Genomic DNA, 15,447 nt, shown 5'->3' on the forward strand with positions numbered 1-15,447 from the left:
TCACTTTATGTTTCAGCTCCTCCACTTTACCAACTTCTGACTCCAGGCTCTGCTTCATTTTCAAAATAACTTTCATGTGAGCTTTCCTCACTTTTTCTGTGTACACTGGTAGATATCACAAGCTACACATCGCTATTTTGTTCATCACAACCAGAAGCATGCAATTCAACAGGACAACAATTTGTTTGGATTATAAACAGTGAATTTAATAGCTTGCCATTTCCAATTTGTCAGTCGTCCAGCAGCTTGTGGTGAGAGCGAGAGCAAGCCCGCGAATAACATTTCGCTTCACGAGCTGCTGGGTGAGTTGTACTGCTCTGCTGTTAACCTCATGAAAATGATGGCTCACTGCCAGCCTTGCAATAGCAAGAACTCGTTGTGTTAATTGCCCAGTAAACTCTTAAGAGTTGCTGCGTAATGACCTTAGAGTGCTGGTAATAATGTGATTTGCATTGCTCAAGCATGACTCAATTATTCAGGCCTAGAAAAGGTAACAATTGGAACTATGGAATCTCGTTCTTGAAGTTAGCATGTAGTCATAGTCTATTACTATAACTTACGCATTTCAATTATTTTGCTTACTTTCCTCTCTCTCTCTCTCTCTTTCTCTCTCTCTCTCTCTCCCTCTCTCTCTGTCTGTCTCTCTCTCTCTCTCTCTCTCTCTCTCTGTCTCTCTCTCTCCCTCTCTCCCTCCCCCTTTCTCTTTTATTACTCTTTCTGAATCTAATTTGACTGTGATTCATCCTCTTTGCCATTCACCTGTATTCCTGAACTTCATGACTGGGGCGTCTTGGTAGTGTAATGGTTAACGCAACGCTGTTACAGCCTGGGGTGTTGGAATTCGAAGTTCCATTCCAATGTCACCTGTAAGGAGTCTGTACATCCTCCCAGTGAAATGTATGGGTTTTCTCCAGGTTCTCCGGTTTCCTCCTATGGTTCAAAGGTGTACCAGTTGGTAGGTTAATTGGTCAATGTAAATTGCCCTGTGATTAGGCTCGGGTTAAATCGGGGGGGGGGGGGGGATGCAGCGCGATGTGGCTCTGAGAGCCAGAAGGGCCTATTCCACACTTTATCTTCAAATAAAAATAAATAATAAATAAAAGTAATGGCCCAATAGCCCATCAATGTCACAGGCATCCCATTTCCCTCATCAGATAATGAGGTGCTCCATTCCAGCTTGTTTTCAGCTTATGTGTGTTCTCAGTGAAGAAACTGAGCAAGCCATCACGTATGTAGTGTGTGTTACAGTATGCGTTAAAGACCTACCCAAGTTAACATGGGCAACCACTACCCTTAAAAATGCAACCCATTGTCACAAGTAACAAATTTAGCCTCAATAAATAGCACAAAAGCTAGCCCAACATAGAAAATGGTTATTTATATATTGGATGGGCAAGAATTGCAAAACTTTTCTCTTTTTTTTTGGCTCCACTCCTGATAACAGAAATGAACATTGAATTGGTGACAAATATGATTATATGATATATAGGTACAGTATCTGAAATACTTCTCATGGAAATGTTTGTTTGATGATGAAATTCAATAAATAATAAATTACAAAAAAATGCAAATTTGCCCATTCACATAGAGGGCCTGACTTTCGTTGCCTTGTGATCTTTCACACAATCCAACGCCATGACAACGACCTGGTTGTCAGACAAGCACATGTTTAATGAGCCTACTACTCTTCATTTGCTGAATTTGTCAAAAACTGGTATCATCATCAGTTATCAACCCTATTTACCATACTTTTGATAGATTTAGGACTGGTTTGGCTGCAAAATCACAATCTTTTATAAGGATCCTTCATCTATAAACTCTTCTCAGGCTTCCAGCCAGGTACAGTTGTTGAGTATAACCGACATTTCAATAACAAACTTTGCCATCTTCTACAGGGTTCGTCCCTGAAGAAGATGGCAGAGTTTGTTATCGAAACGTTGATTAGAATCGATACCTGTACCTGACTGGAAGCCCGAGAAAGTTTATTTGTCATACATGCTGGGGAAACACAGGATCCTTTTTATAACTTCCATCTATGTTCAACAATCTCAGGTCAAATTTCCTTCTATGATATGCAAACACGACGAAATCTACTGATGCTAGAATTTCAAGCAACACACTTAAAAGTTGCTGGTGAATGCAGCAGGCCAGGCAGCATCTCTAGGAAGAGGTACAGTCAACGTTTCGGGCCGAGACCCTTCTATGATAGTTTATCATTCTCTCTCTTTCTCACTCTCCTCTCAAGATTTTAGTTTCTCTCTTAGTCTATTTGTCTTTTGAATCTCTTATCATCTTTCCTTTTAATGTTCTAAAACTTGTGTTGAATGGATTGGAAAATGGCTGTCTCAGAGAAAATAGAGAGTTGGAAAAAATGGCCCTGTTTGATACTGGAAGAGGTAGCCAGTGCCACAGGATCCTTTCTTGGCCTGCAACTGTTCATTTCTGACATTAATGACCTGGAGGAAGGAACAGTATGTAAAGTTTCCAAATTTGTCAGTGACATAAAGGACAAAAAGCATTTTGTGTTACCATTTGGCTCCTTCCACTTTCTTCAGACTCGAGAAGTAGCCATGGGCACCCGTTTAGTCCCCAGCTATGCCTGCCTCTTCGTTGGCTACATTGAACAGTCCTTGTTCCAGGCCTTCCGTGGTAATGTTTTCCAACTCTCCCTCTGCTACATTGACAACTGCATCGGTGCTGCTTCAAGCACCCGTGCTGAGCTCGTCAATTTCATCAACTATACCTCCAACTTCCACCCTGGCCTTAAATTCACTTGGTCCTTTTCTGACACCCCCTCCCCTTTCTCCACCTCTGGAGATAATCTGTCAACTGACATCTTTTATAAACCCACCAATTACCCTGGTAGTCTTGACTATACCTCTTCACATCCTGTCTCCTGTAAAAATGTTATTTCCTTTTCTCAGTTCCTTCACCTTCACTACATCTTTTTCCAGGATGCAGCCTTCCTTTCCAGGACATCGGAAATGTCGTCCTTCTTTAAGGAAGAGAGTTTCTCTGCCTCCATTATTGATGCTGCCCTCATCTGCATCTCCTCCATTTCCAGAACAGGTGCGCTCACCCCATCTTCCCACTGGCTCAACAGTGATAGACTTCCTCGTGTCCTCGCCTACCAGCCCACGAGCCTCCACATCTAACAGATCATCAGCCGCAACTTCCACCATCTCCAAAGGGATCCTACCACTAAGCATAACTTTACCTCCACTACTGCCTCCCACCACTTTCTGCAGAGATTGCTTTCCTTTTCCATTCATCCCTGCCCACTAATCTCCCTACCAGTGCTTATCTCTTCAAGCGGCTCTGGTGTTACACCTGCCCATTCACCTCCTCCCTCACCTCCATTCACAGTCCTAAACAGTCCTTCCAGACGAGGCAGCATTTCACCTGTAAATCTGCTGGGGTTGTCTATTGTGTCCAGTGCTCACGATCTGGTCTCCTTTACCTTGGTGAGACCCACCCCCCCCACCGTCCTAAATTGGGGGACTGCTTTATTGAGCACCTCCGCTCCATTTGCCAAAAGTGGAACTTCCTGGTGCCAAACATTTTAGTTCCGGTTCCTGTTCCCATTCCAACATGTCAGTCCACAGCCTCCTCTTAGGCCTTATATTCCGTCTGGGTAGCCTCCAACCTGATGGCATGAATATCGATTTCTCCTTCCAATAAAAAGTTCTTTCCCTTTCCCTCCCCTATTCTTCTAATCCCCAATCTGGCCTTTTACCTCTCCTCACCTGACTATCACTTCCACCTTGGTCCCCCCCGCCCCCTTCCCTTTCTCCCATGGTCCCCTCTCGTCTCCTATCAGATTCCTTCTTCTTCAGCCCTTTACCCTTCCCGTCTACCTGGCTTCACTTTCATCTTCCAGCTAGCCTCTTTCCCCTCCCCCCACCGTTTTATTCTGGCATCTTCTCCCTTTCACTTCAGTCCTGGAGAAGGGTTTTGGCATGAAGCGTCGACCCTTTAGTCTTTTCCACAGATGCTGCCTGACCTACTGAGTTCCTCCAGCATTTTGTGTGTGTTGCTTTGGATTTCCAGCATCTGCAGACTTTCTCGTGTTTGTGATAAGGATACTGGGATTTTGCAATGAGATCCAGAATTTGTGAATGGGCTAAAGACTAGCAAATGGATATTAATGTGGGATACTATGCGTGATGCACTTTTGTAAGAAAAAAAATGAAAGGAGGATTATTATCTAAATGGAGAGAATGCAGGGGAGTGAAAGACTGCATGAACCACAAAATGCAGCAAAGCATGTACAACGAGTGGTTAAGAAGGCAAGTGGCATTTTGCCTTCCATTGCGGAGGTTGGAGTTTAAAAAGGGAGGTTTTGCTGTAATTGTACAAGATGCTGGTGAGGTCTCACTTGAAAGACTATGTAGTTTTGGTCCTCCTACCTAAAATAGGCATTGGAGGCAGTATAAAGCAAATTCGCCAGGCTAATTCCTCAGATGACAGGATGGTTCTAGCAAGAGAAACTAAACAGTTTTTGCCTCTGTTTATGAGTTTAGATGAATAAGGGGTGACCTTGATCAAAAGTATGAGATCTGAAGAAGAGGCTTGACAAGGCGTATGTCAAGATGCTCTCAATATTGAGAGCATCTCGGACAAGGGAACTTATCTACAAGATAAAGTGCTGGTCCTTTAAAACTGAGGTATGTTGAAATGTCTTCTCACAGAGGGTGGTGAATCTCAGGAATTCTCTTCCTCAGCAGGTGGTGGAAGCTGAATCATCGGAAGTACTTAAAGAGGAGGTCGTATATTGAGGAATAAAGGGGCATGGAGAAGTGGCACAGTAGAAGAGTTGAGAGCAGCATTGATTGGCCACGGCCATATCAAATAATAGTTTAGGCCTAAAGACCTTGCTGGCCTACTCTTGCTTATATCTTCTGTGTTCTTGTCTCACTCCATTCCTTTCACTGGCTCAATTTGTTCATTTATTTTGCTTTGTGTCTCACTGCTCCCCAACTCTCTCTCTCTCTCTCTGCCTCTCTCTCTCTTCACACCTCGCTCCCCCTCTGCCTTTCTTTCTATCCCAGATTCCTCTCACACTATAACGTGTCTCTTTCTTGACGTCCTTTCACCATGATCTAGATGCCTAAGAACTGTTGAACTGACCTTCCAGAAATTGATATTGCCCTCTGGTGTCTGATTTGCTTCACTGCATTGCCACCCTTGTTTTTTCTCTGTTATATAAAAAAAATGAACTGTGTGTCTTTCACATATTTAAATTTTGTTTCAACGAATATTGTAGAAATTTGCATAGGAGCACAGAGGAGTTAATACATGGGATGGCCATAAACACAAGAGATTCAGCAGATTCTGGAAGTCTTGAGCAACACAGGAAATGCTGGAGGAAATTAGCAGATTGGGCAGCATCTATGGAGGAGAATAAACAGCTGACATTTTGGGCTGAGACCCTTCATCAGGGCTGGAAAGGAAGGGGGCAGAAGCCAAAATAAAAAAGGTGGGGGAGGGGGAGGAGTACAAGATGGCAGATGACAGGTGAGGGGGAAGGTGAGTGGGTGAAGTAAGAAGCTGGGAGGTGATAGTTCGAAGAGGTAAGGTGCTGGAGAAGAAGGGATTTAATAGGAGGGGACAGTGGACCATGGAAGAAAGGGAAGGAAGAGGGCAACTAGAGGAAGGTAATGGATAAAGAGAGAAGGAAATCCATATTTATTCCATCAGGTTGGAGGCTGTCCAGATGGAATATGAACATCTTCCACCCCTCCCCCACAATACCCACCTCTCCCCTCACCTACCAGCTTTCACTCCTTCCCCTTCCCCCACCTTCTTATTCTGGCTTCTGCCACCTTCCTATTCAGCCTCGGCCTGAAATGGTCGAACGTTTATTCTCCCCCAAGGGATAACCGGCAGGGTCAGAAAGGCCGGAAAGTCACGGTAGCGTAGCAGTTGGCTCAATGCTGCCACAGCGTGGGCTCACCGGAGTTCAGAGTTCAGTTCCGGGGCCGTTCCGTAGGGGGTCTCTGTATGCGGAATGCGTAGTTTTCGGCTGGGTCCTCTCGTTTCCTCCCGCCATCCAAAGAGCACCAGGTAGGTGAATTGGCCATTGTAAGTTGTTGTGTGATTAGGTTTGGGTTAATAGGGTTTGACGGGGGGTGTTGGGACAATGTGGTCTGAAGGGTGTGAAAGGCCTACACCGCACTGTATCACTAACACAAAATAAATACATCAAGACACTCAGACCAAAAGGTTAGATCTGCGTATCTACTCTTCCACCCTGACATTCTGTTGGTGGGTGGAACCTTTAGACCCAACTCAAAGGTGAGAACACGGAGGCTCTGGCTGATGATGCAGTGCAGGAACAAAACAGCTCGCACCATCAGGAGTGCTGTCGTTTGGAATGAACAATAGGCTGGCTTGTTCTGCTTTGGTATCTGGAGACGTTATCCCATCGTCACCGTTTTGGAGAAGAGCTGGGAGATATCCTTGTTATCTTTTATTACAATGCTCTTGTGGGAAGTGGATGCTGAGGCAAATATTTATCTCTGAACTGACATATTGAAAGGATGATTCTATTTGTGGGAGCTGGTCTATATACAAAGCAGATATGTTACTTGCTATATTACAACAGTGACTGCACTTTGTTGATTATGAAGTACTTTAGGATGTTCTAAAATTACAGTAGGTGTTATAGAAGCCCAAGTCTTTTTTTTTTAATTTTTAGTGCTAAAGCAAAAATTATTGAGCAATGTGACTTGGAACAGTACAGTATAAGATCAGGCCCTTTGGCCCATACTGAAGGTGTTAAAACTGCACGTCTCAGTGTACGTGGTTTATATCCTCAGAGTCCTGCCTATTTATGTATCTGTGTAAAAGCCTCTTAAACATTGCTATCATAACTGCTTTCACCACTTACCTGGCAGTACATTTAAGGCACTCGCTGTAAAATAAAACATTTCCTGCCTCATATATCTCCTTAAACTTTCCTCCTCTCACCTTAAAGTTATGGCCTCTAGTATCTGAGATTTTCATCCTGAGGAAACAGACTCTGACCATCTATGCTCTCAATGTTTCTCGCAAGTTCATATACTTTGATCAGGTCACACACCAGCCCGCAATACTCCAGATAAGACATTCCAAATTTATTTAATCTCTCCTTATAGTAACTACTCTCTAATCCAGGCAACAAGGATGAACCAAGATCTGTTGAGAGCCAGGTCAGTGGCATTCAGATCTGGCTACCAAGTAAAATACAAGAGGTCTAGGTATGATCTCTGGAAAGTCACCTCACATGAGTGGCCATTCCAGGCCAAACTGGAATCACTGACGGTTGCTCGATAGCTATGGCAGGGCTTGAATGCTATCACCTCCTACAAAGTAAAACCAAGCCACGGAGGTGACAACGATGTATCATTCCCAGATGAGCTCAATGCTTTTTCTGCTCACTTCGACAGACAAAGCAGGCAGGGACCTTCATGAACTACCACAGCCCCTTATGATCCTGTGATTTCAGTCTCTGAGAGCATCCTTCAGGATGGTGAACTTGCGGAAAACATCTAGCCCAAGCAGTGTGCCTGGTTGAGTACTGAAGACCTGCGCTGGTCAGCTGTCTGGAGTGTTCACTGAGATCTTTAACCTCTCGCTTCGGCAGTCTGACGTACCCACCTGCTTCGAGCAGGCTTCAATTATACCGGTGCCTAAGAAGTACGTGGTAACCCACCTCAATGACTATCATCCATTAGTACACTTTCATCCACGGTCTGATGAAGTGCTTTGCGAGGATCATCAACTCCTGCCTGAGGAGTGATTTGGTTCAGCTCCATTTTGCCTAAGTCACAGCAGGTCAACAGCAGATGACATTTCATAGGCTCTTCACTCAGGCCTGGACTATCTGGATGGTGAAGATGCATACATCAGGATGATTTCATTGACTACAGCTCTGCATTCAATATTATCAACCCCTCAAAACTAATCAATAAGCTCCAAGACCTTGGGCTCTATACCTGCTTGCGTAACTGGATCCTCGATTTCCTCTCTTGCAGACCTCAGTCAGTTTGGATTGGCAACAAAATCTCTCCCATAATTGCCCAATCTCAAGGCTGTGTTATACTTATGACTGTGAGGCTAAGTGCAGCTCCAATACCATAAATAAGTTTGCTGATGACACAACTGTTGTTGGCCAAATCAAAGGTGATGATGGATCAGCATACAGAAGGGAGATTGAAAACCTGGCTGAGTGGTGCAACGACAATAACATCTCACCCAGTCTCAGTAATACCAAGAAGCTGATTATTAACTTCAGGAGGAGGAAGCTGGAGGTACCTGGGCCAGTTCTCATTTGGGGATCAGAGGGGGAGAGGGTCAGCAACTTTAAATTTCTCAGTGTTATCATTTCAGGGGATCTGTCCTGGGCCCAGCACATAAATGCCATCAGAAAGAAAGCACATCAGCAAAGAAAGTTTGCAGAGATTTGTCGTGTTATTTAAAACTTTCACAAACTTCTATAGATGTTCTATAGGTTGCTTTATGTCCTGATATAGAAACACTAATGCCTTTGAACAGAAAAGCCTACAAAAAGCCCACCATTGAGAATTTCTATACAGAGCACTGTCACAGGAAAGCAGCATCCATCATCAAGGAACCCCATCATTCAGAAAAAAGTGCCAGAAAAAGTGGGATCTCCCAGTGGCCACCCATTTTATTTCCACTTCCCATTCCCATTCCGATATGTCTATCCATAGCATCCTCCACTGTCATGATGAGGCCACACTCAGGTTGGAGGAACAATATCTAATATTCCATCTGGGTATCCTCCAAACTGATCGCTGAACATAAATTTCTCAAACTTCTGGTTATGTCCCCCCATCCTGGCTCCACCATTCCCCATCCCCTTTTCCCTCTCTCACCTTATCTCCTTGCTGCCCATCGTCTCCCTCCGGTGCTCCTCCCCCTTTTCTATCTTCCATGGCCTCTGTCCTCTTCTACCAGACACACCCTTCTCCAGCCCTGTATCTCTATCACCAATCAACTTCCCAGCTCTTTTACATCATCCCTCCCCCTCCAGGTTTCACCTATCACCTTTCTCCTCTCCCCACCTTTTAACTCTACTCCTCAGCTTTTTTTCTCCAGCCCTGCCGAAGGGCTTTGGCCCAAAATGTCAACTGTACTCTTTTCCATAGATGCTGCCTGGCCTGCTGAGTTCCTCCAGCACTTTGTGTGTGTTGCCCCCACCACCAGGCCATGCTCTCTTCTCACTGCTGCCATCAGGAAGAAGATAGAGGATCTCAGTACCTGCATCACCAGGTTTGGGAATAGTTATTGCCCCTCAACCATCAGGCTCGTACGAGAGGTGATAACCTCTCTTAACTTCACTTGCTCCATCACTGAACAGTTCCTTTAAGCTGCGGTCTCACTTTCAAGGACACTTCATCTCATGTTTTCAATATTTATTGTTTGTTTGCTTATTTGTTAATTTATTATTTCATTTTTTCTCTCTTACTTCTTGTATTTGCACAAATTGTATTTTTCATTGATTCTGTGTAGTTCCTGTATTTACTGTGATGCCTACAAAAAAATAATCTCAGGTTTGTACGCATATGGTGAGGTACTGTTAAGGCACTTCGATAATAAATTTACTTTGAACTTTGAACATTAAACTTCTCATCATTAGTTTCCTTCCCTCCATTGTCTTTCTCCTTATATCTGCTGCCCTAAAAATTTATCTCCAGCCCTCAAGCTATCTGTATTGCTTTAATGTTCATCCCTCAATCATTCTTGAACGTAGTCATCCAGCACTGCATGTAAATAACAGAATAATTTACTAAAATCGTCAAATCATTCCAGAATTCCAGGCCAACTATTTTGACCACTAATCCAACTATTTCATGTAATGACCATTTCCACAAGTTCCACAATTTCAGATCCTGGCACTTTATACAGAGTGAAGAGCAGGTTAGAGATGGGATCTTCTTGTGTTGAGTTATCAGAAGATATGAAAGCAAGTATGTAATGTTGAGGCTTTATAAAGCACTGGTGAGGCCTCACTTGGAGCATTGTAAGCAGCTTTGGGCCCCTTATCTAAGAAAGGATGTGCCGACATTGGGGAGGGTTCAAAAGAAGTTCACGAAAATGATTCCAGGATTGAAAGGCTTGTCATATGAGGAGCGTTTGATGGCTCTGGGCCTTCACTCACTGGAATTCAGAAGAATGAGGGGTGACCTCATTAAAACCTATCGAATGTTGAAAATCTTTGATAGAGTGGATGTGGAGATGATGTTTCCTATGGTGGGAGAGTCTAAGACCAGAGAACACAGCCTCAGAATAGAGGAGTGTCCCTTTAGAGCAGAGATGAGGAGGAATTTCTTTAGCCAGAGGGTGGTGAATCTGTGGATTTCATTGCCACAGGCAGCTGTGCAAGCCAAGTCATTGGGTATATTTAAGGCAGAGGTTGATAGATTGTTGGTTAGTCAGGGCATGAAGGGATAGAGGGAAAATGGATCGGCCATGATAAAATGATGGAGCAGACTTGATGGGCCAAATGGCCTAATTCTGCTCCTATATCTGATGGCCTTATATGTAGTTTTCGAGCATTGTCCACTGTGCCCTGAGCTACTAAGGTCCTATCCTTTGGAATTTCCTTCCTTCCAACTTTCTATCTTTCTTCCCTCCTTTAAATTCAGGACATTTGGCTGCATGGAAGCTGCTGTTTAACTGAAGTTGTCATTCCAGTTCTTGTAGCTGTGTAACATGATTCAAAAGGTATTCGCCCTGTCTCATTCTCTGCCATGACCTGTGAGATATTATTTGTCTTGTTTGTTTTCTTACAGATTATTTCCCAGAGGAAGCTTTCCAAATCACTCCTGAAACAAGGGAATACCGCAGGAAAGTCATCAATTACAGTAGGTCATTTCTGGTGTTTAATAACAGCCTGGAATTTACAATGAATAGTGAAATGAATGAAATGTGACTAGACACATAGATGTGGAAATCCAGTTGTTGCTGTCAGTGGTTTCCAGCTCCTCTCCGGAATGTTCTGCCTCAGCTTTCTCCCACATAGTCTTCCAAAATGAGTGATCTGCTATGCAGTTCAGCTGTTCACCAACTATTACAACTGGCTTTAAAAAAATGATTTTCTTCGATGTATTTGAATATATGTTGAGTCATAATTTCTTTTTAGCAACACGTTTCACTAACAAAGAGCTAAATTTAAGGAAACTAATTCCTCACTGGCATTGGAGAGGGTCCAGAGGAGCAATGTTCCCTTTAATTTTTTACAGCTGTGCGGACCAACCATTGCTCTGAGCAGGAAATTTTTACACGGCCTGACAACTGCGCAGCACTTTAATAAAACATTATATGAAAGAAAATTCCAGCTGTGCAGCAACAAAGGTGATGTGCTTAAGAGCATGTCAGATACTGTGGAGCCATGCACCCACACAGCTTAGAAGGAACAGCGCAGAGAAGGTTCACAGGAATGATCCTGGCAATGAAAGGGTTTACATATGAGAGGTGTTTGATGGCTTTGGGCCTGTACTCACTGCAGTTTAGAAGAATAAGGTGGAATCTCACTGAAACCTACTGAATATCGAAAGGCCTAGATAGACCAGATGTGCAGAGGATGTTTCCAATACTGGGGGTGGTTCTAGGACCAGAAGGCACAGCCTCAGAATACAAGGATGCTCCTTTAGAAGAGACATGAGGGAAATTTCTTTAGCCAGAGAGTGGTGAATCTGTGGAATTCATTGCCACAGATGGTTGTGCAGGCCAAGCCATTCACAGACATCCCACCCTGCAAAAACTCATTTCAGGGAGGTCGCACCATCAATTTGCCGGAGACTCCCGGAACCTCTGGGAGAGGTGGGATGTCTGCAATAGAGTAGCTCCTTAGCAGCCGGCCAGCTAGTTTAAATAACATTAGCTATGCTAATGAACAAATGACACCTGTTAAACTCACCTCAACACGTCCTTTACAGTCTTAACCCACCATGAGCAATAGAAAAGTCACTGTTGCAAACAGTGCAGCAAGCAACACTGTCATTATTTTTGACCCCCATTTAGGCAGGGGTACGTTTTTGGAACACTCTGCCACTCTGACTTTTTTTGGAACTTTCTCACTCTTGCTCTTGCTCTCTATCGCGCGCACATGCTCTCTCGCTCGTGATCGCTCTCAGCTCAGGCTTGCTTTCTCGCTCTCACTCTCTCTCTCGCGCACGCTCTCTTGCTCTCGCACTCCTCTCTCTCGTGGTCGCTTTCACTCGCGGTCGCTCTCTCGCGCTTGCTTTCTCACTCTCTCTCTCTCTCTCTCTCTCTCATGCACACACTCTGTCTCTCGTGGTCGCTCTCTCGTGCTTGCTTTCTTGCTCTTGTACTCACTCTCTCGCTCTCTCTCGCGCGTTCTCTCACGCTCGCTGTCAAAAAAAATCAATTTCTGGGACATTGTATATAATTTGCGGGCATCAGGGAGCCACTATTAATTTGCGGGGGACTCCCGGAACTTCCGGGAGAGGTGGGATGTCTGCATTCAGTATGTTTAAAACAGTGATTAATGAGTTCTTAATTAGTAAGAAGGTTATGGGGAGAAGGCAGGAGAATGGGGTTGAGATGGGAAATAAATCAGCCATGATAGAATGGCAGAGAAGACACGATGGGTGAAATGGCCTAATTCTGCTCCTCTGTCTTTTGGTCTCGTTTTTCTAATCCCTGGTTTTCTATGGTTACCTTGAGAGCTCATGATTCAAGTCCCACTTTTGAGTTTGAGCTCAGAAAGAGTGAAGGAGCTGTGTTTTTCCTTTGGTATGAAATGTTTCACTAAAATTCCACCTACTCTCTGAAGAAGGAGAGTACCCTGGTTATTAATTATTCCTTCATCATCAGCATTTAGAGGAGAATATTAGGTCATTATAGCACTGTGCTTCCTACGTTATAACAGTGACTAAACTGCAAACACAATTGCTTATGTATAACCTGCTTTGTGATCCCTACAGAGGAGTTCAAAAGGAGCCAAAAAAAAGGCAATTCTGCTTTTCAGTACAAATGTCTTCTGATGAACTTGTGATATTTTTGTCTTTTTTATTGTTTCTCCAGTTTTCAAAGTGGGTGATTTTTTTTAATAGCTAACAGCTTGAAGGTAGTCTCCTGTTGCTGAACCAAGCAGTCGCAGATATGCTGGGACCCACCTCACGATCTCACTCCATCTTTTTCAATGACGATGGAAAAGGCATTTGGCCCTTTGAGTCTATTCACGTTCACAGAGCAATCTCACACCCCACTAATTTTTAATTTAACTTATTCTCCCGGGTGGCATGGTTGCACAGTAGTTAGCGAAACCCCAGTACAATGCTACCTACTTGGGATCAATTCTACCACTGTCTGTAATGAGTGTTAACTCTCTCCCACATGATCACATGTATTTCCTCCAGGTGTTCCGGTGTCTCCCCATATTCCAAAGATGTACAGGTTAATAGGTCTTGTGACCTCAGGTCGTCGATAGAGTATTCTGAGGGCTCTGAGGTTTTTGCGATTGCTTCGTTTTTGTATTCTATACATTTTATTTATTATAGCTACCTGTATTGTTTCACTTTGGGTTTTTTTTATGTGTTAAGTCTTCTCTAGTTTACATTTAAGTTGCAGCTGTCTTTGAACACTTCCAACTAATTCTCTGAGACTTTGCAGGTATTCTGTATTGTTGAGCTTCAGGTTTTTAATGTGTTATTGTTAAGTCTTCTCCAGTTAGCTTGCAATTGTCCTTGATTACTTCCAGGTAATTTTCCAAGACATTGCAGGTGTCCAACTGAGTATCCTTGGACTTTTGTCTCTTATTAGAAAACTTCCTTGTAAGCTTGTGATTAGTCTGGGGCTTTATCAGCTGGGCACAGATTCCTTCATGCCCTGGAGTGTATTTCAAAGGGCAGTGCTAACCTTTCGTTCGCTCAGTCGTCCTGATCCTTGCCTAATGAAGTTCTGGTTGAGTAATCCCGAGTTATCCAAGACCTTGCAAGTTTACCTGTTTTGTTTTGTTATTAAAATTCCAAGTTTTGTTTAACCTTTCCCTGGCTCTGTGTGATCTGGCACTTGGGTCCAAAGGGGCCGTGTGACAGTAGGTTATTTGGTCACATTGGTGTAATTGGTGGCACGGGCTTGATGGAAGGACCTGTTAACTGTGCTGTCACTCTTAAGTAAAAAAATAAATAAAAATTAACATTTTCATCAATTCTACCATCCAGGTGAATAAAGCCCACCAATCTGTATGTATTTGGGACAAGGGAGGGAACTGGTGCATCTAGAAGAAACTGGTGCAAACTTAGGGAGAACATTCAAACACCACACAGAAAGCACCAGAGCGTTTGGATTGATCCTGGATTGCTGGGGCAATGGAACAACAGCTTTACCACTGTGTCCTCTCCATCTGCACTAGCTCTTCCCTTGCCCAACCGGTCATGTTTTGCGTCCTTGTAGTGCATCAGTTCCTTTGTGCATTGGACTGCTCTGATTCCATTGTTAGAATGGCATCCTACGTCCTTTGTCTGAAATGAAAAGCGAATCTTAGTTTCGAAAAGAATGTACTGTCTCTGTTCATTAATCTAAAACTCAGATTTCTCATCAGGGCATAATAAACACTAACAGCCATTGTCTGTCCCTGTGGACAGACAGGGAGAAGTTGTTGCTGACAGTCAATCAGCATGATTTAAAGCTCAGGCAATTTTGTAACCCATGAAATGAAATCACTTTATGAATACAGTTTGTAGATCAGCTTCAGTTCTTTCAGTTGTGAGTTATGTTCAAAAACACTTATTCATGTTTATTCTTGAAATGTGAGCTTTGCTGGCAAGACTGAAATTTGCTACTCTGAACACCAGTCCCTCTTCTCTCATCTCTTCCACCAAGGATACCTTCAAGAGGCTTGTAAGTTGTCTTTTTGAAACATTGCATTCCGTGCAGGTTGAAGGCACCGTCCCACCAGCAGCTACCCCTGATTTAGATAGGGGCTAAATGTCTATAAAACCTCTGTCCCGGATGGCCCCAAGCCCAGCTGTGAAAGGAGAAGGGTTAGGTATGGGGCTCGCGACCCCATCCCTTAAGGACTTAGCACTAACACCACAGAAGCTCCAAAGACCTCATCCTTAGGAGTGGAAGGACTTTTGATGGGCTACACCTTGAAAGACTGAAAGATTGGCCCAGGGCAGAGGCCTCTGGCGAGCTGCTGGCTGTAAGACCATAAGACATGGGAGCAGAATTAGGCCATTCAGCCCATCTGCCGTTCCGTCATGGCTGATCTCGGATCCCACTCAATCCTACGTCCTTCTCGCCATATCCTTTGATGCCCTGGCCAGTCAGAAAACTATCAACTACTGCTTTAAATATACCCACGTACTTGGCCTTCACCGCAGTCTGTGGCAGGGAATTCCATAGATCCACTACTCTCTAGCTATAAAAATTCCCCTTTATCACTGTTCTAAAAGGTTGCCTCTCAGA

At 43.8% G+C, this 15,447-nt stretch overlaps 1 protein-coding gene across 7 annotated transcripts in view; it reads left to right on the forward strand.

Moving 5' to 3' along the window:
• The window catches only part of cpne4b (copine IVb), a 371,281-nt gene that overhangs the window by 230,980 nt on the left and 124,854 nt on the right, over window positions 1–15,447 (forward strand). For all 7 annotated transcript variants that reach the window (XM_063069636.1, XM_063069642.1, XM_063069640.1 and 4 more), the window contains one exon: window positions 10,803–10,874. In XM_063069636.1, the coding sequence (XP_062925706.1) occupies window positions 10,803–10,874 (72 nt within the window). The remainder of the gene's footprint in view (window positions 1–10,802; window positions 10,875–15,447) is intronic.

This window comes from Mobula hypostoma, chromosome 17 (assembly GCF_963921235.1).
Source record: "Mobula hypostoma chromosome 17, sMobHyp1.1, whole genome shotgun sequence".
NCBI classification, from domain to species: Eukaryota; Metazoa; Chordata; class Chondrichthyes; order Myliobatiformes; family Myliobatidae; genus Mobula; species Mobula hypostoma.